The sequence below is a fragment of the Euleptes europaea genome, chromosome 1, assembly GCF_029931775.1.
Source record: "Euleptes europaea isolate rEulEur1 chromosome 1, rEulEur1.hap1, whole genome shotgun sequence".
Taxonomy (NCBI): domain Eukaryota; kingdom Metazoa; phylum Chordata; class Lepidosauria; order Squamata; family Sphaerodactylidae; genus Euleptes; species Euleptes europaea.
In genome coordinates, this window is record NC_079312.1 from 38,421,624 (window position 1) to 38,448,041 (window position 26,418).

Genomic DNA, 26,418 nt, shown 5'->3' on the forward strand with positions numbered 1-26,418 from the left:
AGATAAAAGGAAGTATTTCTTTACTCAATGCATAGTTAAATTGTAGAACTCCCTGCCCCAGGATGTGGTGATGGCTTCCAACTTGGAAGACTTTAAGAGGGGATGGACATGTTCATGGAGGAGAGGCGTATTGATAGGTACTAGTAAAAATGGATACTAGTCATGATGCATACCTATCCTCTCCAGGATCAGAGGAGCATGCCTATTATATTAGGTGCTTTGGAACACAGGCAGGATGGTGCTGCTGCAGTCGTCTTGTTTTTTGGGCTTCCTAGAGGCACCTGGTTGGCCACTGTGTGAACAGACCGCTGGACTTGATGGGCCTTGGTCTGATCCAGCATGGCTTTTCTTATGTTCTTTTGTTCCTTATAGATCAGGTTGCCAACTCTGAATTGGGAAATTCCTGAAAATTTGTGAGCAGAGCCTGGTTTGGGGAAGGTAGAGAGATGGACAGGGATATGGTGCCATAAATGCCACCCTCCGAAGCTGCCATTTCCTCCAGGGGGACCAATCAGTTATAATTCTGGGGGAACTCCAGGCTCCACCTTGAGGTTGGTGCCCCTACTAATAGCTACTGTACGACTCAACATCATGCTAAGTAACTTGAAGAAGAAGAGGAGGAGTTGTTTTTTATACCCTGCCTTTTCTCTACCTTTAAGGAGTCTCAAAGCGGCTTACAATCGCCTTCTCCTCCCCACAAACAACACCTTGTGAAGGAGGTGGGGCTGAGAGAATTCTGAGAGAACTGTGACTAGCCCAAGGTCACCCATCAGGCATCATGCGGAGGAGTGGGGAAACCAACCCGGTTCACCAGATTAGCGTCCGCTGCTCTTAACCACTACGCCACACTTGCTCTCATACCTTGTACATACATGTAGCTGCATTTGTGCATTTGTCCTTGTTCCTGTCTGTTGTACTACAAATCTTCATGGTTGTTGCCTGTAGGTCCCTGGGCCATAATGCTGTGTTCCCTTTACTTAAACTGGAAGTGTGTTGAAATCAGTGAGCCTTTGCCTGACAAAAACATGTTTTAGGGTTACTGTGAGGGTGTCCTGTATCCAACAGTGTGTCCCCTGCATTGTCATGCTTGAGATCTTCCTGCCTATGGCTGTTGTGCTTACTAAGACCCATGAAGCCCTGGCCTCTTTTTATAGCTTCCATTCTTTGTTCCGTCTGCTCCTTCCTTCCGAGTTTCTTAGGCTTTCCTTGGCACAGCTGTTTTATGTGATACCGCCTGTGGGGCAGCTCTGGCCATCAACTTCTTTTATGGTGGCTCTTTGCTCCTTCCAACTGATGCCCTTTTCATTTCACTTCACAGAATTTGGGGCCCTGTCTACTATTACCTCCCCAACCCCCAACCCCATTTATGAACCTCCAAGAAACTGCTTTGTTTGGTGGTTTTGTTATATGAGAGTTTCTGTCTGTCATGCAGACATAATCTTAAACACTTTCATGCCTTTGCATATGAAGACCAGGGTCCTGGGTCCTGCTGGGCCTTCTGAGAAATTTGGCATTTTCATGGGAGTCTTCTGAAGGAATCGTGTTTGTTGAATTTTCCTAGCAATAATTTTGCTCTTTTCAAAATTTATTCTGTCTAGCGCATTTTTATTCTGCATTTCTCCAAAGAGCTCAGGGAAGCATCCATAGTTCTTTTTTTCCTGATTTATCTTCACAACAGCCCTCTGAGGTAGGTGAGGGTAAGAGGAAATGATTGGCTCAACGTCATTTCCCAGTGAACTTTGTGGAGAGTGGATATTTGAACCCAGGTCTTAGTCCAACAGATTAATCACTATACCTTGTACTCCTATGGGTACATAGGAGTACAAGGTATAGTCCTGTCCAATACCCCATCTTGTCGATTGTATTGACTCACTCTGTGTAATCCACCTTGAGTCCAAGTGAAAAAGGCGAACTATAAGTGACAAAAATAAATAAATAAACCCCTCCCCCCAAATAATTGGTTGAATGACTGGATATTGAACACATGAAGCTGCCTTATACCCTTGGTCCATCAAAGTCAATATTGTCTGCTCAGGCTGGCAGCAGCTCTCCAGGGTCTCAGGCAGAGGTCTTTAACATCACCTGCATGCCTCTTCCCTTTAACAGGAGATGCCTGGGATTGAACCTGGGACCTTCTGCATACCAAGCAGATGCTCTGAGCCAGGGTCCCTATTATGGAATAACAACAACAACAACAACACTGTGTGCAGTCACTTGCTGAACCTTTTTCTTTCTATTTTTTAAATTTCCTTTAACATATAGTTTGTATAACGTGTAGTACATACAGTGTGCAGTTATCGTGACAACCTCCATCTCCAGAGGTTCTGAAAGCTTTTTTGGGCCCTGGCCTTGCCTAGGGTGTATGTTTATTTACATCATTTATACTCCATCTTTCTCCTCAATGGGAGAAAGCGGTTTACATCATTCTCCCCACCTCCATTTTATTCTCACAACCATCACCCTGTCAAGTAGGTCAGGCTGAGAGTGCCCGACTGGTCCAGGGTCATCTAGTGAGTTTTCAGAATGGGGATTCAAACTTAGGTCTCTGTGATTCTGACATTCTAGCCACTACAACACACTGGCTCCTTTAAGACCATTATGTAAATTTACAGCATTTTTAAAAAAGTTATACTCGTGCCAATATGTAGGGTTGTTTTCTGTTGCTCAAGAAGGTCGGACCAGAACCAACGGGTTGAAATTAAATCAAAAGAGTTTCCGTCTAGACATTAGGAAGAATTTTCTAACAGTTAGAGCGGTTCCTCAGTGGAACAGGCTTCCTCGGGAGGTGGTAAGCTCTCCTTCCCTGGAGGTTTTTAAGAAGAGGTTAGATGGCCATCTGTCAGCAATGCTGATTCTGTGACCTTAGGCAGATGATGAGAGGGAGGGCATCTTGACTATCTTCTGGTCACTAGGGGTGTGGAGGGGGGAGGTAGTTGTGAATTTCCTGCATTGTGCAGGGGGTTGGACTTGATGGCCCTGGTGGTCCCTTCCAACTCTATGATTCTATGGTTGCCAACCTCCAGGTAGTGGCTGGAGATTTCCCACTATTACGACTGATCTCCAGGCGACAGAGATCAGTTCACCTGGGGAAAATGGCTGCTTTTGCAATTGGACTCTGTGGCATTGAAGTCCCTCCCCTCTCCAAACCCCGCCCTCCTCAGACTCCACCCCCAAAATCTCCAGGTATTTCCCAATCAGAAGCTGGCAACCCTACCAATATGAGAGAAGGCACACTGGGCAATGTTTTGCCTCCATTTATTCTCATGACCATCAACCCTGTGAAGTAGGGTGCTTAGTAAAGACTAAACCTATTCCCATCTTCCAGGACTGGCTAAACAAGCAGAGGCGCTTAATTTTAAAAGGTACAAAATTAAATTCCTTCATATTTCACACGTATTTCACACATCAAACTTGGCTAGCTGTATTTAGGTTCTGGCTGGTTTGCGTTGATCTCCTCCTCCCTGCCTCATCTTGGGTGTACGCTTAGCCTTTCCACACACAATTTCTGGCTAGAGGCCTCCTTCAGTGGGCCTCGCCTAGCTGGAGCGTCCCAGTAATCTTCTGGAAAGGGTTGTGTACATGTAGAGCTACACCCTCTCTTAAAGTGAATGGGAACTGCTCTTCATGCAACAGCTATGCACCAAGTGGATAGGCCTTTAAAGGGAGAGTACCTCTTCTCTGACATTGCATTGCATGATGGCCAATAATTGAACACCTAATAAAATTCCGTTTGTTATATGAGTGGTAGCCGTTAATGTTTTTGAAAACCATTTTTTGTTGCTTTCTAGCATTTCCCCCTCCCTCACACACGCATTCCGACTACAAAAAGCTGACTCCTTCTAATGTGTTCTGATCACAAGATTAAATAGCATACTGGTTTAAACGCCAAATGGAGTGTGCTATGTTGGACAATTCCCTTGCGGCTCCAGTAGAGAGGATGATAGAGGTGTTTGTACAGCAGAGCCTGTGAAAAGAAGAAAACAAATTCCGAGGCCAAACGCTGTGCTGAAAATAGGCAATCCAAATGTTGCTGCAAATGTTGTCTCCCAATACCCATGGAAGTGCGCTTGATCATGCCAATGCACGTGTATTACAGTGACAAAAGCACACTTTTGTTCTGTGTTTAATCCAGAATAACTGTCATTACAGTTCCCATTAGGGTGCCTAAAAGGTATTACTTATTCAGTGGTCCAAACTAGGCCGGGGAAGTCATAGTCACTTATTCATGCTTCATGTTTCTGCCTTGTTCACATCAAGACGCATGGAGCTGAGGGCAACGGACTCCTCCGCTGCCTTACTTCCCTGTTCATCGAGCACTTTTCTTCCCAGCTCCACTCCAAAACTGGAATCAGGTAGGGCTTGGGAGAAAAAAAATTTGTAAAGTGACAAGTAGGGAAAGGGAACAATCAGCTCTGGAGACCCAGTGTGGTGTAGTGGTTAGGAGCAGTGGACTCTAATCTGGTGAATTGGGTTGGTTTCTCCACTCCTCCACATGAACGAGGGACTGTGACATGGAGAACCGGGTTTGATCTCCCCACTCCTCCACATGAGCGGTGGACTCTAATCTGAAGAACTGTGTTTGATTCCCCACTCCTCCACATTAGTGGCAGACGCTAATCTGGAGATTTTAATTGGCGTCTAAAGCTTAATAATGTAGACGCCTCAGAAATTAAGCCAGGGTAGGTAGTCCAAATTCTGATGCCACGTTACGAATTTGTATGTATTCCTTACATTCATCACTATGTTGCAGGTCTCTTGGAAGGAGAATAAAAGTGTATAATCCCAAAGAACTATCCAATCCTTAATCGCAGCAGTGTTGCCAATACCACAAAGAGTGTATTCAGACACTATAACCATCCGAGACTCCCTAACCGCTCATGTTCTTTGCTTTACCACAAAATTTACTTAAAGTCTGTTGGAGGTCAGAGGAGGGGGGGGGGACATTAAAAAAGACAAACACCCCCTCCTGTTTGGAGTTCCCTCTTTAACCAAGAAAAATTACTGTCTCGTTTCTTTTTAATCATAATATGGCATACTTGGCGAAGGATAAACAAACATTGCTGCTTAGTTAAATGACCAGCTCCATCTCTCTCTCTCCTCCCTCTGCCTCTCTCTCCCTCTCTCCTCGTTTTCCTGCCTGTAAAATAACAGTGACTGTAGTAAACTTTCTATGGCACTTTAGAGCCAGAGGTGCTGCCTTTCAAATAAAAGCTAGATAGAAGCCTGTAGCCAAATTAAAAAAAAAAAGGCTGGTGGTTCAAATTGAGATGTGAAATTCTGCCTCCACCGGACCACCAAATTCTTCGAGATTCCAAAACAGATAAAGGGAAGTATTTCTACACACAACGTATAGTTAAATTGTGGAACTCCCTGCCCCAGGATGTGGTGATGGCTGCCAATTTGGAAGGCTTTAAGAGGGGAGTGGACATGTTCATGGAGGAGAGGGCTATCCGTAGCTACTAGGTGGAATAGTCTTGCTAGTAACATAAGGGCCCTGCTGGACCTTAATGAGTTCCGCAGGGCCTGTAAAATGGAACTATTCCGCCAGGCCTATAACTGAGGATAGCCGTGAGTTTTCTTACATCATTGCTGGCCTCCCCATCCTCTCCGCCCCCCTGGTTTGTGCGGGTTACACTTCCCAACTAGGTCTTCGGTGGCTGCTATCTCCCTATTAAGAGAACACCATCTTGTTCTTTTATTTTTGTTTTAGATTCCTGTTAGGATATTGTGGTTTTAGCTGATGTTTAATGGTTTTAAATGTTGTTACCCGCTCTGAGCCCAGCTTGGCCGGGAAGGAGGGCGGGTTATAAATGTAATAAAGAAATACATGTGGCAAGTAGCTGGCTGCCACAGGTATCAAAGTGCTGGGACAGATTCACTTCAGTTTGATGCGAATCCCAGTGGGGTAGCTGGGCTAGTTTCTTGCAGCAAAAACAGAGGAGCCTTAATACGTCACTTCATACATCTGACAATGCGGACTGAAGGCCGTGAAAATGTACGTGCTGGCCTTATCCAGTGAGTTAATTCTTTTGTTTACTTTCTAAAGGAAGTCAGGATACGTTACAAGTGTATATGACTAAGGGTTCTGTCTGTTTGGCCCAAGGCTATTGTACTGGATGGATTATTGATATGATCAATCTTGGCATTTCTTAAAGCGCACAAGGTTTGCTGAATTACTTTGAAACTACCTTGTTGAAAGCTGTTGTCTTTCACAGTCCATGTGCCTTTGTTAATCGGAGACATGTTGAAGAGGCAGAGATCTATTGGAAATGAAGATTGTGAACAGTGAAATGCTAGTGACGGCTTTTTCAGCAATAAACCTGGAGAGTTGCTTTGGTTTCCTTTCCAATCTCATTAGCCCTGATGGGTTTACAATGCTGCCTTTGAGAGTCTCCTTGCCCATACAAGGTATAAAAGCAATGATGAAATCCGCTGTTAGAACTGACTCTTTACAGATGCTCAAGACAGTTCTTCTAAACCTAAATTGGCTAAATAATTGCAGATGAAATGCCCAGTCTCCAGGTTTCTGCCTCTTGACCAGACTCGTCCTTTTATAGACTGCTCAGATCTCTTAAGAATGTTATAAAGCTATTCTTGTGGACCACACAAGCGTTAGACCTGACCTGCAAGCTAGTACAAATGGGAATATTCTTAAATCCCAATTACTCTAGTTCCAGGGATTTTACAGGGTGATGTGCATCCCTTTCATTGGTACAAGGCAGGCAATGGGGTGGGGGGAGGGTGGCAGTTCTCCAAGTAGGGCACAGACAAAAAGATAGAGAGGTTAAGATGGAAAACACCTTTTTAGCTTTTAAGTGTAGTTCCATATTGACATGGGTCAATGGAAAAGTAGCATGTTGTTCCTGTCAGTCAGATAGATACAGGTTGAGTATCCCTTATCCGAAATGCTTGGGACCAGAAGTGTTTTGGATAAGGAATTTTTTTCCAGTTTTTGGAATATTCTCACACTTTCTCTTTCCCTAGACACCCGCACCCTTGATCTGCTCCAGCTGGGCAAAAGCCTCGTCTCCTGCCAGCTTGTTCCCTTGCCCTCCCAGCTCCTCTACCATCTGAGAGGACCTTCTTTTCCCTTTGCTGCTGCTGCCTCATCCAAGGAGGCCTACTCCGCAGCTTCTTCTCCCTGCAGTGCTGCTTCCCTTGGTTGTGTTGCCTCGGCTGTGTTCTCTGGGGGGCCTGCCTCCCCTAAGTGATGGATCTTGGTTGCCGGCTCCTCGGGGTTCCCTTGCGGCCACTTGCTGAGTACGCACTGGGTCCCGTCTGCCCCAGCTCCTGCTTGGCCCGTCGTCCTCAGGGCAGGCTTTGGTGGCCTACCCTTCTTCCTTACCTTGGAGGCCTCTGAACAGCCCTTCAGTAAATCCGGGGGACCGTTCTTCTGTGGTAAGTCTTCTTGAGAGAGCTCTCCATTGGAGTGGGCCAAGGGCTACAGAAACTTTCGATTTGGAGCATTTTTGGGTTTACGGATAAGGGATACTCAACCTGTATAACAGGAACTGATGATCAGATTTGTGCGTGTGTGTGTGTGTGTGTGTAGAAAGTAGAGCTGTTTGATTCCATTTTATGACTGCATGAAGAGACTGTGTGTGGTTCTCAATCTAGATAGCTAATGGTAGTCATGAGAATTAGGAACGAGGAAAATGCTGTCATGAGATGCTGTCATGGGGAAGCACGATATTTTAAATAGTCTTTATTTTTATTTATTTACTTCATTGGAGGAGGAGGCAATTTAACCTTATTATGCTAGTTACGACCTTGTCACCTGCAGATCTTAAAGATACACAGGTGTGAGAAACTCATTTGGGATCCTGTAGCCTTTCAATTGATGTAAGGGGTGTAGGATTGCACTGCCAGTCTGCCACAAGTTTCTCATAACTTCCCCTTCACTTGATGCATTCCTATCGTGTAAGGAATTTTGTTTTTCAGGAGTACACCTATGAGACTTCAGTCATGTCCATCCATTCTGCTTCAGGTGCAGAATTTAGACAGTTCTTGTCCCTTTTCTGTCTCTTTTGTGCAGATATTATAGCTCATAATGCAGGTTCCAAAAAGGTAGATTCACCTCAGCTATGCCAGGGGAGCCAAGGTAGTGTAGTCTGGTCTCTCCAGATGGGCATTCATCCATTGTATGAGTTAAAGTGTTTGCAGCACTGCTTGATGGTTTCCGCACAGAAATAAAACCAGCATGCTTGTATTTCCCTTTTTCTTATTGGTCAAGAAAATGTTTTTAGTTGCCAGAGCAGAAACTATAGCTCATGGCCAACCTGCCCTTTCCTGGGCCTCAACTACTCAGTATCTGGAGAATCCATGGCATCAGGGCACCCCGATTTAGGAGCAATGAACCATGTCATATATGTTTGCTTCATTAGCAGCATTTTCATTATTTTGTATAATTCACTCTACCTGTCTAAGGGTTAAGGTTTGAAAAGCTAAGACAATCAAGGGACCTCTCCAGGTTTATTCAGAGTCATGGGGGTGGGGAGGAAATCTGATTTTCGATCACTTCCAGATTTAAATATATCTCCCTCGCCTACACTTTGGAAAAGAACAAGCTTTCTATATTCCATAAAACTGGGAGGAAAAGTCAACTATTTATAGATACTTCCCAAGACAATGAGCTGGGCTGAACATTTTGGAACACTTACTCCAATCTTGGCTTTGGATTTGCTATATACTCTGTACAAAGGAACTTTCTTTTTAACCTCTCATTGCTTCTCCCTTCTGTCCCTTGTTCAGCACAGGGTTTAATAGCTGTTACATCTTCGAATGGCTGTAGCTGTGTAAGAGCAGCAAATTTGGTCCCTGACCCCAAAGACCCCAGCATACAATTAAGCATTCTTTAGTATGAAAGCAGTGGTAGGATTGCTGTGGGTGAAACGGGTTTACCTCCCCATCTCTTTCAACATGCATGCTGTTTCTCAAAACCAGCATGGTTCTCAGTATCTATTTGGACTTATAAAAAAAATCCGTTAAGAGTTTGGGCAAGTCTTGATGTGATAGTTCCGTAATCACCAGCTGCTTCCTAGGAGTGACTTGTGTAGCCCCCATACCTATGAAAACTGTATCCTGGTAGGTCATCAGTGCAACCTGCTAATTACATGTTGCTGTCCCTGAAAACTGTTTCAGCTGATGTAAATTGTGGCACCCTGTGTCTTACCTGGTGGTGAGCTGCCAAGCTTGGATCTGGATGGGTGTTCCCTGGGAAAGCCTTTCAGCTCAGTGACAGAGTTCTGGCAGAGTACCTGATTCCCAGGTTCAATCCTTAGCATCTCCACTTAAGAGGCTATTGGGTAGTTGGGATTGAGAGAGAACTTTCTTTCTGAGACTCTGGGAAGCCATAAGAACATAAGAAAAGCCCTGCTGGATCAGACCAAGGCCCATCAAGTCCAGCAGTCTGTTCACACAGTGGCCAACCAGGAAGCCCACAAACAAGACAACTGCAGCAGCACCATCCTGCCTGTGTTCAGCACCTAATATATTCGGCATGCTCCTCTGATCCTGGAAAGATCAGAGTCTGAGTAAACAACCCTGATCTGCATGGAACAGTGGTCTGACTCTGGATGAGGCAGCTTCATATGATTCAGCCCAAGACTTGGTGCTGCACTTGAACTGCAGTGTCTTAAGGAGCTTTGGATTTGTGTGCCTGTGAGGATGCCTCACCTTGTTTGGCCATCCTTGCCTCTTCAAAGCTATCAGAGTGGCTTTGCTGCAAGTTCCATCTTTGCACCTCATTCCAACTGTGTGTGTTCAACTATGAGCATTCTGACTATGAACCTTGATGGTGGCTCTAGTTCTCAGTCTAAAGCCAAGGTGGCCCTCCTTCAGCACGTTTATTCATTCAACTAGTGGTGTCTTTCAATTGTAGTTGAAACCTGGGTTGATGACAATAACCTGGTCTGTGTATCAGTATGCAATGTCAATGTCTACCGACCAATCTCACATGCTCCATTCTTGAGCAAGATGATTGAACAAGTGGTGGCTGCACAACTTCAAGCTTTCCTGGATGATGTGAATTGTTTAGATTCTTTCCAATCTGGTTATGGGACTGAATGGTCCTGGTTGCCCTGATGGATGACATCCACCAGTAGATGGGCAGGGAGTGTGACTCTGTTGATTCTCTTGGACCTTGCAGTGGCTTTTGATACCATTGACCATGGTTTACTTCTGGACTGCCTTTCCAGGCTTGGATCAGGAGGCACTGTCTTGGGCTGGTTCTGGTCCTACCTGGAGAGTAGGTTTCAGAAGATGATGCTGGGGGGCTGCTGCTCTGCCCCTTGGCCTTTCACCTGTGGAATCCCACAAGGCTCCATTGTCCCCCTTTATACTATCTACTATCTACATCAGTGGTTCTCAACCTTTTTCGAGTTGCGACCCCCTTTTACAATTGCCAAGTAACCTGTGACCCTCGTCACATTTGCATAAATTTGCATAAATGACATTTTCAATAGGATAAAGAAAACACATTTGTTTTTTTGGCAGTCCAGGGTATCCATATATATAATTACTTTAAATTTTAAAGTTTAAAACAAACAAGCAAACGATACTACCACCTGTTGCGCAACAGCTGTGACTGTGTGGCGCGGCAACCTTTCCTGGCATGGAGGAAAGAGTGCCTCTGAGCATGCACTGTGTTCCTTGTCCTCCGCTCTCTCCCCAAAAACTCTTCCAAGCAGGCCGGGGCTCTCGCGAGGAAACTCCCTCTCTTGTGACTGGGACACTGCTTGTGCACAGAACTGCAGTTATCCCTCAAAGCGGAGCTCCATTTAATCACCTCACGAGAGCGAAGGGCCAGGAAAGAGCCGAGGGCCGCTTATCCTGCTCGGACTTTTCGTGCCTTTTTCTCCCCTCTGCCAGTCACCGCTCCTTCTGCGCCTCACCGAACCCCGAGGGGGAAATCCCGAACTGCGCATGCACCTCGACTCTCTTCCCCTTGGCCTTGCCAGAGCGGAACTGATGACTCAGGGCAGAAAAGGGAAGCCACACTACAGACATGCACACTTGGATTCCAGGCTGAAGCTCCTGCCCCACCCGAGCGCGGCTAAAAGTAAAAACAACGTGGCTGTAGCGGCCTCAAGGGGGACCACCCTCTTCTCCTCCGAGACTTGAACTGACCGAGCCAGGGGAGCTTCCTCGGCCTCCCACACATCCTGCCACATCATCTGCCCGGCGCAGGTGTGACCGTGCCCAGGGCTGGCCCACCCGCCTCTCAGCTGGGCAGCAGGGCTACAGCTGGTGTTCGGTGGCACACCGCTGCGTCTCTGCAGCCTGGCTCCTTCTGGCTGTCAGTCGGCCAGTTCCTCACCTCTCTGCTTGGGGTCTTCCCTGCCCTCGCGGACGGATCAGGGTTACAGGGCTTCTGGGTTAGTCCTGGGCAGCCCGGGATGGGGGCTGTCCCAGGACAGTGGTGGCGACCCCCCAGAAAACACTTCGCGACCCCCTTGGGGGTCCCGACCCCCAGGTTGAGAACCACTGATCTACATGAAACTGGTGGATGAGGTAATCTGGAGATTTATGCTGGGTTGTCACCAATACGTGGATGACACTCAGCTCTATCTCACTCTTCCAGCTTTTCTTAGGGAGGCTTTGGAAACTCAGAACTGGTGCCTGAAGGCAGTTCTGGAATGGATGTAGGCTAATACACTGAAAATAATCCCAACAAGACAGAAGTGCTATTGATGAATGGAAGGTCTGACCCTGAATTTAAGGTGTCGCCAATTCTGAATGGGGTTGTACTCCCCTTGGAGGAAAAGGTCCATAGTCTGGGGAAGCTCTTGGACCCAGACCTAGTGCTGGATAAGCAGGTGGCAGCTGTCGCCAGAAGTGCCTTCAACTGGTTAGCTAGCTGCAGCCTTTCCTAGACGGAAAAGAGCTTGTCACAGGGGTGTATGCCCTGGTTATATCTAAACTAGGTTACTACAATGCATTCTACATGGGGCTGCCCTTGAGAAGTGTTCAGAAGCTTCAACTGGTGTAGAATGCTGCAGCCAGGATGTTGATTGGATTGGTTGCAAGGACTTTATCACTCCAGTCTTGGCCTGTCCACACTAGCTCCCACTGTTTCCAGGTGCAATTCAAAATGCTAGTCTTGACCTTTAAAGCCCTATATAGTTTGAGACCAATATACCTGAAGGACCACCTACTCCCTTATGAACCTACCTGTCCACTTAGGTCATCTTCTGAGGCCCTGCTTCATGTGCCCCTGTCTTCTGAGATTAGGTGGGTGGAAACCTGGGAGAGGGCCCTCTTGGCTGTGGCACCCATATTCTGGAACTCTCTCCCCAGGGAGACTCCTCTGTATCCTTCTGTGGCCATCTTGTTTTATTTGGTGTTCCCTCAGTTACCAATTCTTCCTACTCAATGTTTTAATTATATTTTTTGTAATTTTGTATGTATTTTAGCTCTGGCTTTAATTGTTTTAATGATTTTTGTTGATTTAAATGGTTTTTAAGATTTGTTTTTATTACGTATGTTTTAATTTGTTAGCCACCTTCTGAGGGCAGAAAAGCAAGTTATAAATGTTGTTTTTTAAAAATAAATAAATTAAAAATAAAATATTTATATTGGTATCATTTTAATGCTGTCCGATTTAATTTTTGAAAGTCTGAGGGAGATGCATCTTTCATTTATTGCCCACTCAACATTGGAGTTCAAAGCAGCTTATGACAGTAATAGAAGCAAGATCAGTACCAAGAAATGTAACTAGTATCCTCTGAGATGTGGTGGGGTAGGGGTGAGTTTACCAGAACAGCTATGAAGCTCCCAGATTAAACTAACTCATAGGATTGTTGCGAGGGCAAAGCAGGCAGGAGAGAACCACGTACGTCTTCCTATCCTCCTTGAAAATGTGACATAAAAATATAATCAACGGGAAGCTGTTATTAATGTGTTTACATTTTTCTTTTAAGCCACTTTGTTTGTATTGTCAGAAAGGCAGGGCGGCAAAGTATTTTAAATAATCCACAGGCGGTATGTTGTCAGGTATCAGTTGCAAAGAACAATAGGCTTATTTGGGGGATTTATCTAGGGAATGACAGGCTCTAGTCTATTGTTGCTCAACTGGTTGCCAATGGAGGCCTCCTCCTAAGCACACTGTACCGCCCGACTTCCCCAGCAGTTCTCTCTTCAACTGGCACACCACCTGCTGAATGCTCTTCACGTTTATATACCCCATTTGTTGTTGAGTGTATTAGAGGCTCTTGTCCCACATTGCCTGACAGACTCTTCCTTTAAAGCAGCCAGGCAGCAGAAGAGGCAAGAGATGGGAGAGGAGCTACTGCTGTCAGAAATGCCTGGCCTCTCTGCTGTTCCCGTGATCTGATCGGCGTAGACGTTTGGGTGGACACAGTACTAAATCTCTGCTGCTGAGCGGGAAATGCCTTTGGCTCTTCCTGGTGCAGGATCTTCTCCCTCCCTGGAACTTTGCGCCTCCTCCAGATATCCCGCACCCTGCTGGGGGGGGGGAGGAGGAATCATTGCATCGTTCCAGAACCACGCCTGTAGTCTGAACACATCCAAATATATATTGTCCAATCTGTACCGAGCACTTTCGGAACACTGCGAGAGCTGCCTTCAGACCCCCCCATGGTTGTCCCAGTCGGTGGAGGGCAGCCACATCTCCCTCATTTGCCAAAATACCTTTGCGGTTCACTGCTTTCCTGTATCTGCTCTGCTGTAGCTGAAGCCGTTGATTTTTTGCTGTTGTGTTTCTGTGAACAGAGGAGAAAAGGGCTAAAGAGGCAACTTCATCAGCTTAGTTGAGTGGGGAGGGGAGTTGGAGTTATTGCAGCCAGCTAGCTGTTTCAGGATGCAATCTTACGTCAAGGACGTAGAGTCTGACCTGAGGAGGGGGAGAGAGAGGTTGGGCAATGAGGATGAAAAATCAGAAGTGTGGAGAAAGGTGAGAGCTGTCTGTATGAGGTAATATGAGGGTGGGCACAGACAGAGCTGAGCTGTCCAGTGCCATTTTCTCTCTCTCCCCCCTTCCTTTTACTGCAACCCAGCAAAGCAAGGTTGTGGCTTTCAGGCAAATCTGGCCAGATTCTGAAGTGAGAAACAAGCTGCGGGCATTAGTAATGAAGTGGTTTTGGCAGAAGCTGTGGGAACTATAGGGCCGTGCAGCATGCATACTTAACAAACAAAGTCTCACTTGTGTTTGGCATTTTTATATGCTCAGGTGGATTCGCAGCTGCAGTCACCACCCCTCTGGATGTAGCCAAGACGAGAATTATGCTGGCAAAGGTAAGAGGTAGAAGAACAGTGCAGGGCTGATTGATGGGTTGGCGGGTTGAGCATGCTAGCACTTTGCCTGGTAGCGACAAAATCGAGTACGGCACCGTCTGTTGGGCTCTTCCTCTTGTATGTTGTGTTTGCGCTTGTATCTGGGTTCGCAACGCTGGTATATCTGGCTTTTCCTATAACTTCTAGTGTATTCCTCCACTCACTTGTTTCTTCTTCCCAAGGAGAATTTGGTCTAGATTTGATCTAACCGTTTCAATTTATATCCTGACGCATTCCTGCAGTTCAGAGCCAGTAACCACATTCCCTGATCTTTGTTCTCATAGCAGTACATTGAGACAGAACAATGGTGTTCCCATTTTTCAGGTGAGAAACTAGTTTTGAGAGATTACGGTGTGCCCAAAGCCAACCAGGGTTAACAACATAAGTGAAAATCCAAGTATGTAGTTTTTACTGGGAGATTCTTATATGCTTACTTGTTAACACTGTCAAAATGAGGTAGGACTTCCTGTCACAGATGTTCTGCTGATTCTCCTCACGAGGGCTTGTTCCTCTTCCCATGTTTAATAATTATATCTTGAATTTTCCCAGAACAGATGTTAGGGTAATTGGCCTGTAATACCCAGGATGGTGTTTTTAAAATCAACATTATGTTTGCTACTGACCAATCCTCCAGCAGAGAGGCTGATTTTAATGATAAGTTGCATATTAAACTGATATAATCCTAGATCTTCTTAACCAAATTGCAACATTACTTCTCTGGGCCAGGTAGTTTTTCATAAGACTATGCTGAAATGTACCATCCTTCCAGAGTGCTACATTGTGACAATCCGGATGAGAATCGGGACCTTGCCGTTCAAAAGAAATGCCAGAAAGCCAGGCACATGCCTTATTTATTCAGTAAATGGCTTTAAACAGTCATGGGAGCCATCCCACATCTTGAAAAAGAATAATTCATTTATTAACATACTCTGAACTTGCTTTTCAAGGTAAAGAATTAACACAGTGGCAAACACACAATTAAAGTGGTGCAAATTTTAAGCCAGTTAAATTGCAAAGTTAAAACCAGTGACTGCACTCAAGATTCATTTAAAATCACAACAGATGTTGAAGTCATGAAGTAAGGAAGGGGAAGAATGAAAACTGAATCAACCAGTCCACAAAGACATGTGCGTCCAACCCCCCTTTTGATTTTAAAGATGCCAAATAATTCTTAGACCGAATGCTTCCTTTCTGAGTGTTGTGCCAGGCGAGATATGTTTTTCCCGGATAGTTTGATGGTTGACTTTTAATAGTGTAATAAGGAGAGCAGTTGCTTCCCCTTATCTATGGGCCTATAGCTCAGTGGTAGAGAATATGCTTGCGTGTGTATGTTTTCAAGTTCAGTCCTGTGATGTTAAAGGATCTCATGGGGCAGAGCTGTTTAAGACCTCTGCCTAAGACAGGAGAGGTATTGTCAGATAATATACAGTAGTGGGGTCAGATTCATCAGTGGTAGTAGGAAGCAGCTTCATATGGACCTCTTCTTCTTCTGTTACAGGCTGGCTCTAGGAACGCAACTGGGAATGTGCTGCCGGCTCTGTGTGGAGTGTGGAGAACCCAAGGGATACCCGGGTAAGAATTAGTGGAAAGGAAAAGGATGCTGAAGAAGAACGCCTTGTTTATTTGCTTTTTAAAAAACCACATTGCTTAATGAAGATTGTAGCAAGGGCCAATGCAGTGTAGTGGGTAGAATGTCAGATGAGGACTGGGGGACTTCCACATTCAAATGCCTTTTCAACCAGGAGCCCCGCTAGGTAACCTTAGGCCAGTCTCGGTCTCTCAGCCTAACCTACTGGGGCAGGGGAACCAAAGGGGAAGGGAAAAGAACCTAAAACACCATCCTCAGTTCCCTGGAGGAAGGCAAGATAAAATGTAATACATTTTTTTAAAATTTAATAGTGGGTTGGAGGCAGGGAGGCGAATCAATAAATTTTGCTACTATATGCTGATGATTGTTTAAATGGGGTCAATATGAAAATTCAGCATTGGCCAAAGAAAGGCAGATCTGTTTCTGGAGTACTCATATGGTTGTGATTGACACGGGGAATTGTGGGTTTTAGGTTTCTTGCTTGAGTTAACAAGCAGGCCTTTAGCTGTGTCCTACAGTAACATTGTGCAATTGTATCCTGCAACAGTTCCACAACCCGTGTTTAATACTCGTGTACATGTTTAAAGGAAGAGTCTTATATGGACCTGGGATGGTCTTGCTAGAAGAAAATACTACATCAGTCTGATAGAATCCATTGGGTTTTCCTATTTGGGTGAGCCGATGTGGAACAATAGGTTTAAAGAATTACAAGGCTCCTGTTTTTCATGCCATTGACCATGGTATGTTTCTGGACTGATTCACCGCAGACAACACAAATGTAACTCCCCCATATATTTTAATTGTTGAGTTCAGATTTTTCTGCAAACATGGGGAATCCTCTAAGTTTGCAGGAAAATATGTTTAGTGTCATTGTGGCAGTGATCCACAGATTTAGGTATCCCCATATGGGGAGGGGGGTTCAGTTGTTGCTATTAGATATATAGATTGATGTCATCATGGTCCTACTCACCATGTTTTGCAGCCATTCCCGTCTTGTCAGGGTTCAGAGATATGGCTGTCATTTTACTGCCCTGATGATGACCTGCTTTCCCCTGCTGTCTGTGTGAATTGCCAGAAGTACAGCTGAAATCAAAGCTATGAGACAAAGGAGGGGAATTCCCAAGTATCAAAAGGCTGTAACCAAGACTCTTGCCAAAAGAATTCCAAGATATTAAACTGTAGGAAGTCGGACAGTGGAGTTCCCCGTGATCTTAGAATCATAGAGTTGGAAGGCACCACCAGGGTCATCTAGTCCAACCCCCTGCACAATGCAGGAAATTAACAACTACCTCCCCCCACACATCCCCAGTGACCCCAACCCTCACCCCGCAATGCAGGATCCCACAATCAAAGCACTCCCAACAGATGGCCATCCATCCTCTGCTTAAAAACCTCCAAAGACAGGGACTCCACCACCCTCCGAGGCAGTGCATTCCACCATCGAACAGCCCTCACTGTCAGAAAGTTCTTCCTAATGTTTAAGTGGAATCGCTTTTCTATTAGTTTAAATCCATTACTCTGTGTCCTAGTCTCTGGAGCAACAGAGAACAAGCTAGTTCCCTCATCAACATGACATCCCTTCAAATATTTAAACATGGCTATCATGTCTCCCCTCAACCTTCTCTTCTCCAAACTAAACAAACCCAACTCCCTAAGTCTCTCCTCACAGGGCATGGATTCCAGACCTCTGACCATTCTGGTCGCCCTCCTCTGGACACGCTCCAACTTGTCAACATCCTTCTTAAATTGTGGAGCCCAAAACTGGTTACAGTACTCCAAGTGAGGTCTGACCAATGCAGAATACAGTGATAGTATTACTTCCCTTGATCTAGACACAATACTCCTATTGATGCAGCCCAGAATTGCGTTGGCCTTCTTAGCCGCCATGTCACACTGTTGACTCATGTTCAGTTTGTGGACCACTAAGACTCCCAGATCTCTTTCACATGTACTGTTGTCAAGCCAACTATCTCCCATCCTGTACCTGTGCCTTATGTTGTTTCTGCCTAGGTGAAGTACCTTACACTTCTCCCTATTGAAATCCATTTTATTACTTATGGCCCAGCTCTCCAGTCTATCCAGGTCATTCTGAACTCTGACCCTATCCTCCGGGGTATTAACTACCCCTCCTAACTTGGTGTCATCTGCAAATTTGATTAGCATGCTCTCTGTTCCATCATCCAAGTCATTTATAAAAATATTAAATAGTACTGGTCCCACGACAGACCCCTGTGGCACCCCACTAGTCACTCCTCTCCAGGATGAAGTTGTGCCATTAATGAGCACCCTTTGGGTTCAGTTGGTCAACCAATTACCAATCCACCTAACAGTAGCAGTGTCCAGCCCACATTTTACTAGCTATGTTTCAAGAAGATCATGGGGGACTATCAAAGGCTTTACTGAAATCAAGGTACACTACATCTACTGCATTCCCTTCATCTACCATACTTGTCACGGTCAGTGATCACGGCATTTTTTTCTAAGTGCTTACAGACTGTCTGTTTAATTATCTGCTCTAGTATTTTACCTGGTATTGATGTCAGGCTGACTGGGCAATAATTGTTTGGGATTTCTTTCCTCCCCTTTTTAAAGAGGGGGATCACATTAGCCCTCCCCCAGTCTGCTGGAACCTCTCCTGTTATCCTTGAATTCTCAAAGATTATTGCCAGTGGTTCTGAAATCACTTCAGCCAGTTCCTTTAACACCCTTGGATGCAGTTCATCCGGCCCCGGAGACTTGAATTCATCAAGAATAGCCAGGTATTCCCATACTATCTCAGATTCTATACTATGCTGTAATTCCCCTATTGCATCCTCTGCTCCATTATTCCCAAGTTGAGGACTATTCCCCTTTTGGGAGAAGACTGATACAAAAAAGGAATTAAGTAATACTGCCTTTTCTGCCTCCCCTGTTAATAACTCACCATCCTCTCCACGCTGTGACCCGATTGTTACCTTGATCTTCCTTTTGTTATGGACATAACCAAAAAACCTTTTTTTGTGGTTTTTAACTTCCCTGGCTAGTTGGAGCTCATTCTGCGCTTTAGCCTTCCTGACTTTCTCCCTACATGTGTTGGCTACTTGTTTGAATTCCTCTTTGTTGATTTCTCCCTTTTTCCATTTCTTATACATGCCCTTCTTAAATCCTATCTCAACCAAAAGTTCTTTAGACATCCACCCTGGTTTCTTCAAACCTCTACCTTTTTTTCTCCTTGTGGGAATTAATTTAAATTGCGCCTTCAGTATCTCCCTTTTATGAATTTCCCATCCTTCATGTACTCCCTTCTCATTCAGTATTCTCACCACGGGATCACACCCAGTAGTTCCCTAAATTTATTTAAATCAGCTTTGCTAGAATACATGTTTGACTATTTCTTGCTTCTCCTTTCTGCTGTATAACAAACTCCAGGAAAACATGGTCACTCCCACCTAAAGATCCCACTCCTTCTACCCCATAAACCAAGGCATCATTATTGGTTAAGTTCAGATCCAAAATGGCTGTTCCCCTTGTTGCTTCTTCCACTTTTTGGTCTATGAAGTTGTCTGCAAGGGAAGTGAGGAATTTGTCGGACCTAGTCGTTTTGGCAGAGTTAGCCTTCCAACAGATGTCAGGATAATTGAAATCTCCCATTACTACTACTTCATCTCTGTTTTTTGAATGTTTGGACATCTGTTCCAGGAAAGCATCATCTAACTCCTCAGTCTGGCTTGGGGGTCTATAATATACCCTCACAATGACATCACTATTTTTCTCCCCCTTAATTTTTACCCAGATGGTTTGAAGCTGGGTTCCAGTGTCTAAGACCTGGATCTCCTCGCAGGTGTAATAATCCCTAACGTATAATGCTACTCCTCCCCCCTTCCGAGTTGGTCTATTTCTCCGAAATAGGTTATACCCTTCAATTAATACATTCCAATCATGAGACTCGTCCCACCAGGTTTCCGTAATGACTATTATATCATATTTGCTTTGTACTATTAACAGTTCTAGTTCATCCTGCTTATTTCCCATGCTCTGTGCATTAGTGTAGAGACACCTTAGACCACAGGGCCTTCCTCTTGGCAGCTTATTTAAGATTGTTTCCTCCCATTGTTAAGTTTTTGAACTGTCTTTCCTTGCGTATGTGCTACCCTCTGCAATTCGTTCCTATCTATATTTGCAGTTATTGTCCTCACTTGAGGCTTTAAATTAACATCTCGCTCCCCCGGAAGATTTAGTTTAAAGCCCTCCTTATCAGGCTTGCAAGGCTGCGGCCAAACACATTTTTACCCACCTTTGTGAGGTGCAAGCCATCTCCTGATAGAAGAGCATTATCCAGGTAGCATAAGCCATGGTCCAAAAAAACCAAACCTTTCCTGGCAACACCATCGATGTAGCCACTCATTTATTTCCAGAATTTTTCGTTCTCTTCCCAATCCGCAGCCTACTACAGGAAGAACCAACGAAAACACAACCTGTGCTCCCAGTTCCTTCACCTTTCCCCCCAAAGCAGTATAGTTCCTTTTAATACTTTCTGGGCTATGCTGGGCAGTATCATTTGTTCCCACATGAATAAGAAGGAAGGGATAATGATCCTTGGGTCTAACAAGTCTATCCAGACTTTCTGTCACATCCCGAATGTGCCCCCCCGGCAGACAACACACCTCTCGAGACAACAAGTCCAGTCGGCACACTTTACCCTCTACCCCTCTCAGTAGGGAATCCCCAATAACCAACACTTGCCTATTCCTACATTGGGGAGCAGAAGTTTGAGTCCTGTCATCCACAGGAACCTGAGAGACCAGAGAGGACTGGGAGCTGAACCTTTGTTCCAATGATCCAGGCTTAGCATCTATAGGGAGGTTTTGAAACCGATTGCTAAGCAGCAGAGGAACGGAATGTCTTCTGACTTTCCTATTTCTGTGGGTAACATTCTTCCACATATTGTCCTCCTGAGATGGGTCCCCCTCCCTACACTGAGTTATTTGGCCCTCCTCCTCTTGTCCTCCCAAGAGGTTTTCAAGAGTTTGGTCCATGTACTCCTCCCCCTCTTTTATACTCTGCAGTGTAGACAAGCGTGCCTCAAGTCTTCTTACTTTCTCCTCCAGTAGAACCACCAACTTACACTTACTGCATGTGTAATTGCAGTTACCCTCGGGTAGGAAAACAAACATTCCACAAACCTTACACATCACTGCTTCCACTCTCTCACCAGCCGTTCCGCTTTGATTCATTGCAGATATGGTATGGTTTCTTGCACACTCCCTCAATGGTAACCCTACTAAAAGCTTCACAACACTCCCGGTTTCAGAGTAAACTACAAATACAAACTTTGTTTCAAGACCCCCAGACACGACCCCCAGGCTAAGAGCCACAGGCCAAGAGCCCTTGTGCTCTCGCTCTTCGGCTTGCGCCTGTGGCAAGCGGAGGCTTCTAAATGAACAACTCTCAGTCCCACCCCTCAATGCCAACAGCAGAGGGCGGGGCCAGCAATTACCCCCAGCGATTACACTGCCGTCTTCACTCTGGAAACCACACTAAACAAAAGAACAAAGAGAAACACTCAGAAACCCCTCTCCAACAGGCCCCAAGTACCCCTCACCCACACTCTCACACACACCAGCCTCAGCTGAAGCTCCCAAACAGCTGAGGAACAAGCACAAGCAAAAACTTACACTGACCTCTTTAGCAGCTCTGAGTCCTGCAGAATCACAACACAACTGCCTGTGTCGAGCGCAGGCTTCTAAATGAACAACTCATTCATGGAGGAAAGGGGTATTCATGGCTATTAGTTAGAATGGATACTGGTCATGCTGCATACCTATTCTCTCTAGTATCAAAGGAGCATGCCTATTATTTTGGGTGCGGTGGAACACAGGTAGGATGGTGCTGCTGCAGTCGTCTTGTTTGTGGCTTCCTAAAGGCACCTGGTTGGCCACTGGGTGAACAGACTGCTGGACTTGATGGGCCTTGGTCTGATCCAGCAGGGCCTTTCTTATGTTCTTATGTTATGTTAACTCTCAGTCCCACCCCTCAATGCCAACAGCAGAGGGAAGGGCCAGCAATTACCCCCAGCAATTACAGCATTTCATTCAGTTTAACTGAAGCATTTTGGGACTTGGCCAGAACTAGAGACAGGATTCTGGCTGAGATTGATAATGAAACTGACCTGTTAATGGCTACAGTCCTAAACACACTTGGAAATAAATTACACTGAAATCAATGGGAATTCAGAGTAAACATGGTTAGAATCTAGTTGTACGAGACAAAGTTTCTATTGCAGAAGAGATTTGTGATCAGCTTCCAATGTTTTCTTAAATATGGGGGGGGAGCCAGCTATGGGGGATGGGATTTGGGTCAGGGCTGTTGAACTCAGGGTTATCCCTTCCTCCTTCCCCTAGTTCTGTTTCCTGGATAGAAAGCACCCTCCAGCTTTGTACCTATTGTATGAGCCATGGTAGGGAAAAAAGCAGCCCTACTACTGCTGGGATGAGGTGATTTATGTTCAGGAAGTAGCTTTAATACTTCACTCCATGCAGTAGCACTGTGAGAGATCCCCTCTCTCTGAGTTTACTTCTCCAAATCAAATGTTCAGACGTTGATAAAGAAACAAAGGATTTATTGAAGACATCAGGAGATGAGACAGGCACAGGTAGCAAGTTGCAAGTGAGGGGCTAATCGGGTTTACAGAATATATTGACTCCAGGGCATTGGGGCACTGGGGTTCACACTTATTGTTATGGGAAGTTACAAGCTTGGCATAATACAAAACATCAGATGAGTCCCAGGAAGTCTGGTGAAGCTATCACACTTCCAAGGCCACATCGGCCTGAGGGAGTACTGACAGGAAGAACAGCGGGGGGGGGAAGATACATGGGGCGATCAGGCCTGGCGCCTGAGACCAAAAGGTGTGAACTGCTTTTACGAGTTCACTGATAGCAGGTGATGGGAAGCAGAGACACATACACAAAGGCCCTCACATTCTGCCCCCCTTAAGGCCCCCTCCGGGGTCCTCGAGAGGGCGAGGCTTATCGGGATAAGCGAGGTGGAATTCTCGGACCAAGCGAGGGGCCGCCATGTGGGGTGCGGCCACCCACTCGTCATGAGCGGACCCAAGGTTTTTCCAACGAACAAAGTAGAACAATTTCCCCTTCTTCCATTTGGAATCTAAGACCTTGGATATTTCCAGATGGGTATCCCCTCCTACCACAGTAGGAATCTCACGATCGGGAGGGGGGTGGAACTGGGGAGCTGCCACATACGGTTTGAGGAGACTGATATGAAAAACAGGGTGGACTCCCTTGAGAGTCTTTGGGAGCTTCAGTTCCACGGTAACTTCATTGATCACTCTGGTAATGGGGAAAGGTCCCACATAACGGTCGCTCAGTTTTTTGCAGGGACGAAGAGAGCGGAGGTTTTTGGTGGACAGATACACTTGCTCCCCCACCTTTAGCTCCCATCCCGGAGACCGGTGTTTGTCTGCTTGTTCCTTGTACTTGCTTTTCGCCTTCTCAAGATTTTTGAGCAGCCACGGCCAGGTAGATTTAACTGCCTGGATCCACTCCTGAAGATCAGGGGTGGATTGGAGCTCTGGCGTGACGGGAGCGGAACCGAAAGGACCGAATTCCGTCCCGTATATTACTTGGAAGGGACTAAAGCCGGTAGAGGAATGAGGCGCATTGTTGTACGCATATTCGGCGAATGGCAGCAGGTCGACCCAGTCATCCTGGTGGAAATTTACATAGCAACGCAAATAACATTCTACCACCGCGTTTACTCGTTCCGTTTGACCATCCGTTTGGGGGTGATAGGCGGAAGACAAACCCTGTTCCTCCACCCCCATGAGCTTTAGAAATGCCCGCCAGAATTTGGCAACAAACTGGACCCCCCGGTCGGAGAGGACCTTCCTCGGTACCGAGTGTAGCCTGAGGACATGTGTAACAAATAGTTTAGCCAAACCCTGGGCTGAAGGAAGACCTGCACATGGAACAAAATGGACCTGTTTGGAAAAAAGGTCCGTGATTACCCAGAGAACCGTTTTTCCCCGACTAGGAGGTAGGTCGGTGATAAAATCCATGGCTATGACCTCCCAGGGGCGGGAGGGGTTCTCCAGCGGTTTGAGGAGCCCGGGGGGTTTTCCCATCCGTTTCTTAGCTGTGGCGCAAGTGGGGCAGCTGCGCACATACAGCTCCACATCGGCTCTCATACCGGGCCACCAGAACTGCCTCCGTACCAGGTGAAGTGTTTTAATGAAGCCGAAATGACCCACCAATCTGGCACCATGCACAAGTCCCAATACCTCCTTGCGAAGGGAGGATGGGACATACAGTTTTCCCCCCTGCATCCACCAAGTGTTGGTTCGTTCCAGACCCGTAGGGAGGAGATGGTGCTCCTCCTCCTGCAAGGAAGCGTCCCGGAGCCGCTGTTGGAAGGCTTCCGGGATACCCTTGAGCGTAGGGGGGGTCTCTGGTCGATGGGCTTGGGAGCGGGTGGTGACGGCTAAGCCGGGGACCTCCCCACGCTGCTCGGGCGTGAACAGGGAGTCGACAGGGCGATCGAAATCGTTGCGATACTGGGGAAGTCGAGACAGAGCGTCGGCTAGGGCATTGTCTTTACCCGGGACATGTTTGAGAGTGAACCGGAATTTGGCGAAGAATTGGGCCCACCGAATTTGTTTGGCGTTGAGCTTTCTAGCTCCCTTGAGAGCCTCGAGATTCTTGTGATCGGTACACACTTCAAACGGCAGTTCGGCACCTTCTAAAAAGTGCCTCCATATGGTGAGGGCATGTTTGACCGCCGCCGCCTCCTTCTCCCAAATAGCCCAGTTGATTTCGGACTGGGAAAACTTTTTGGAGAAGTAGGCGCATGGTCTCAACCGCCCCCCTTCATCCCTCTGCAATAGGGCCCCACCCATGGCCACATCCGAGGCATCCACCTGCACCACGAAAGGCTTGGTGCAATCTGGGTGAGCCAAAACGGGCTCGGTTGAAAAAAGCAGTTTTAAACACTCAAAAGCCTGCTGGCACTGGGGGGACCATTGCAAACGGGCTGAGGGAAGTGCGGCGCTAGCCCCCTTGTCCTTGGTACGCAACAGATTGGTGAGAGGGAGCGCAACCTGGGCAAAGTTGGGAATGAAGTTTCGGTAAAAATTAGCGAATCCCAAAAATCGCTGAAGCTGGCGGCGGGTAGTGGGGGGTTCCCAATCTCGCACCGCCTGGACCTTAGCGGGGTCCATTTCTAAACCTTGGTGGGAAATCACGTACCCAAGAAATGTAATGGAAGGTTGGTGGAACTCACATTTGGATACCTTAGCATACAGTTTGTGCTCCCGCAGCCGCTGGAGCACTTCTCGTACAAGGCGCACATGTTCTTCCATGGTTTCAGAGTAAATAAGTATGTCATCGAGAAATACCACCACCCCCCGAAACAGTAAATCATGCAAAACCTCATTAATCAATTGCATAAACACACTGGGAGCCCCCGAAAGTCCGAACGGCATGACTAGGTATTCAAACATTCCAAAACAGCTGGAAAAGGCCGTTTTGGGTTCGTCTCCTTCTTTAATGCGGATGCGGTGGTATGCTTCCACTAAGTCCAGTTTGGTGAAGATTCGGCCCTCCTTTAATTGTGCTAAAAGGTCGGGAATAAGAGGGAGAGGGTAAGCGTTAGACTGGGTGACCGCGTTTAGCCTACGAAAGTCAATACACAGTCTTAGATCTCCCGTCTTTTTCTTCACGAAGAAGGCCGGGGCCGAATAAGGCGCTTTGGAAGGGCGTATGAAACCCCTCGCCAAGTTGGCGTCCAAATAGTCCCGCAACACCGCCTTCTCACTAGGGCTCATGGGATAGACCTTCCCTTTAGACAGTTTGCCTTCCCCCACGATTTCAATGGCACAGTCCGTCTCTCTGTGGGGAGGTAGTTCGTCACATTCTTTAACATCGAAGACATCCGCAAACTGCGAGTATTCTGTGGGAAGTTGAGGGGGAATGGAGGTCGGGTTGGGGGACCCTACCAAAGCGGCGGCCGGAGTCCTGAGTACCCGTTCCTTGTCATGCAACCCACAGGGGCTTTCGGGAAACGAGAGCACCCGTTTAACCCAGTCGATGGAGGGGTTATGTCCCCGTAGCCAGTTCATCCCTAACACCACTGGGGTTACAATAGGGGCGATGGTAAAATACAAGCGTTCCCAATGTTCTCCCACCGACATAATCACAGCTGCAGTTCGGTGGGTCACTGGGCCCCGTTTAAAATCGCTCCCGTCCATTTGGGAAAAGCGGAGGGGTCCCGGAAGCCGCTTGCGCCGGACTCCCAGTTTCTTGGCCGCTTCCTCACTAATCATAGTGCGGGCACACCCCGAGTCAACCAAAGCGGGGAATTCTAAACTGGGACCCCCTTTGGGTAGGGACAGGTGAACACGTACATACACATTGTCCTCTTGGGCGCTTACCATCGGTGGAGCTCCTTGCACAACGACAGGGGCGGTCTGCTGCGGAGCCCCTTCTACAGCAGACCGACGGCGTTTTTTGCCGGCTGTTCCCACTCTTCCTCCTCGCTGGAAG

The 26,418-nt window shown here is 46.5% G+C and overlaps 1 protein-coding gene across 1 annotated transcript in view; it reads left to right on the top strand.

Moving 5' to 3' along the window:
* The window catches only part of SLC25A26 (solute carrier family 25 member 26), a 138,016-nt gene that overhangs the window by 105,948 nt on the left and 5,650 nt on the right, over positions 1–26,418 (top strand). The window contains exons 8-9 of the mRNA XM_056861949.1: positions 14,189–14,253; positions 15,791–15,864. Of these exons, the coding sequence (XP_056717927.1) occupies positions 14,189–14,253; positions 15,791–15,864 (139 nt within the window). The remainder of the gene's footprint in view (positions 1–14,188; positions 14,254–15,790; positions 15,865–26,418) is intronic.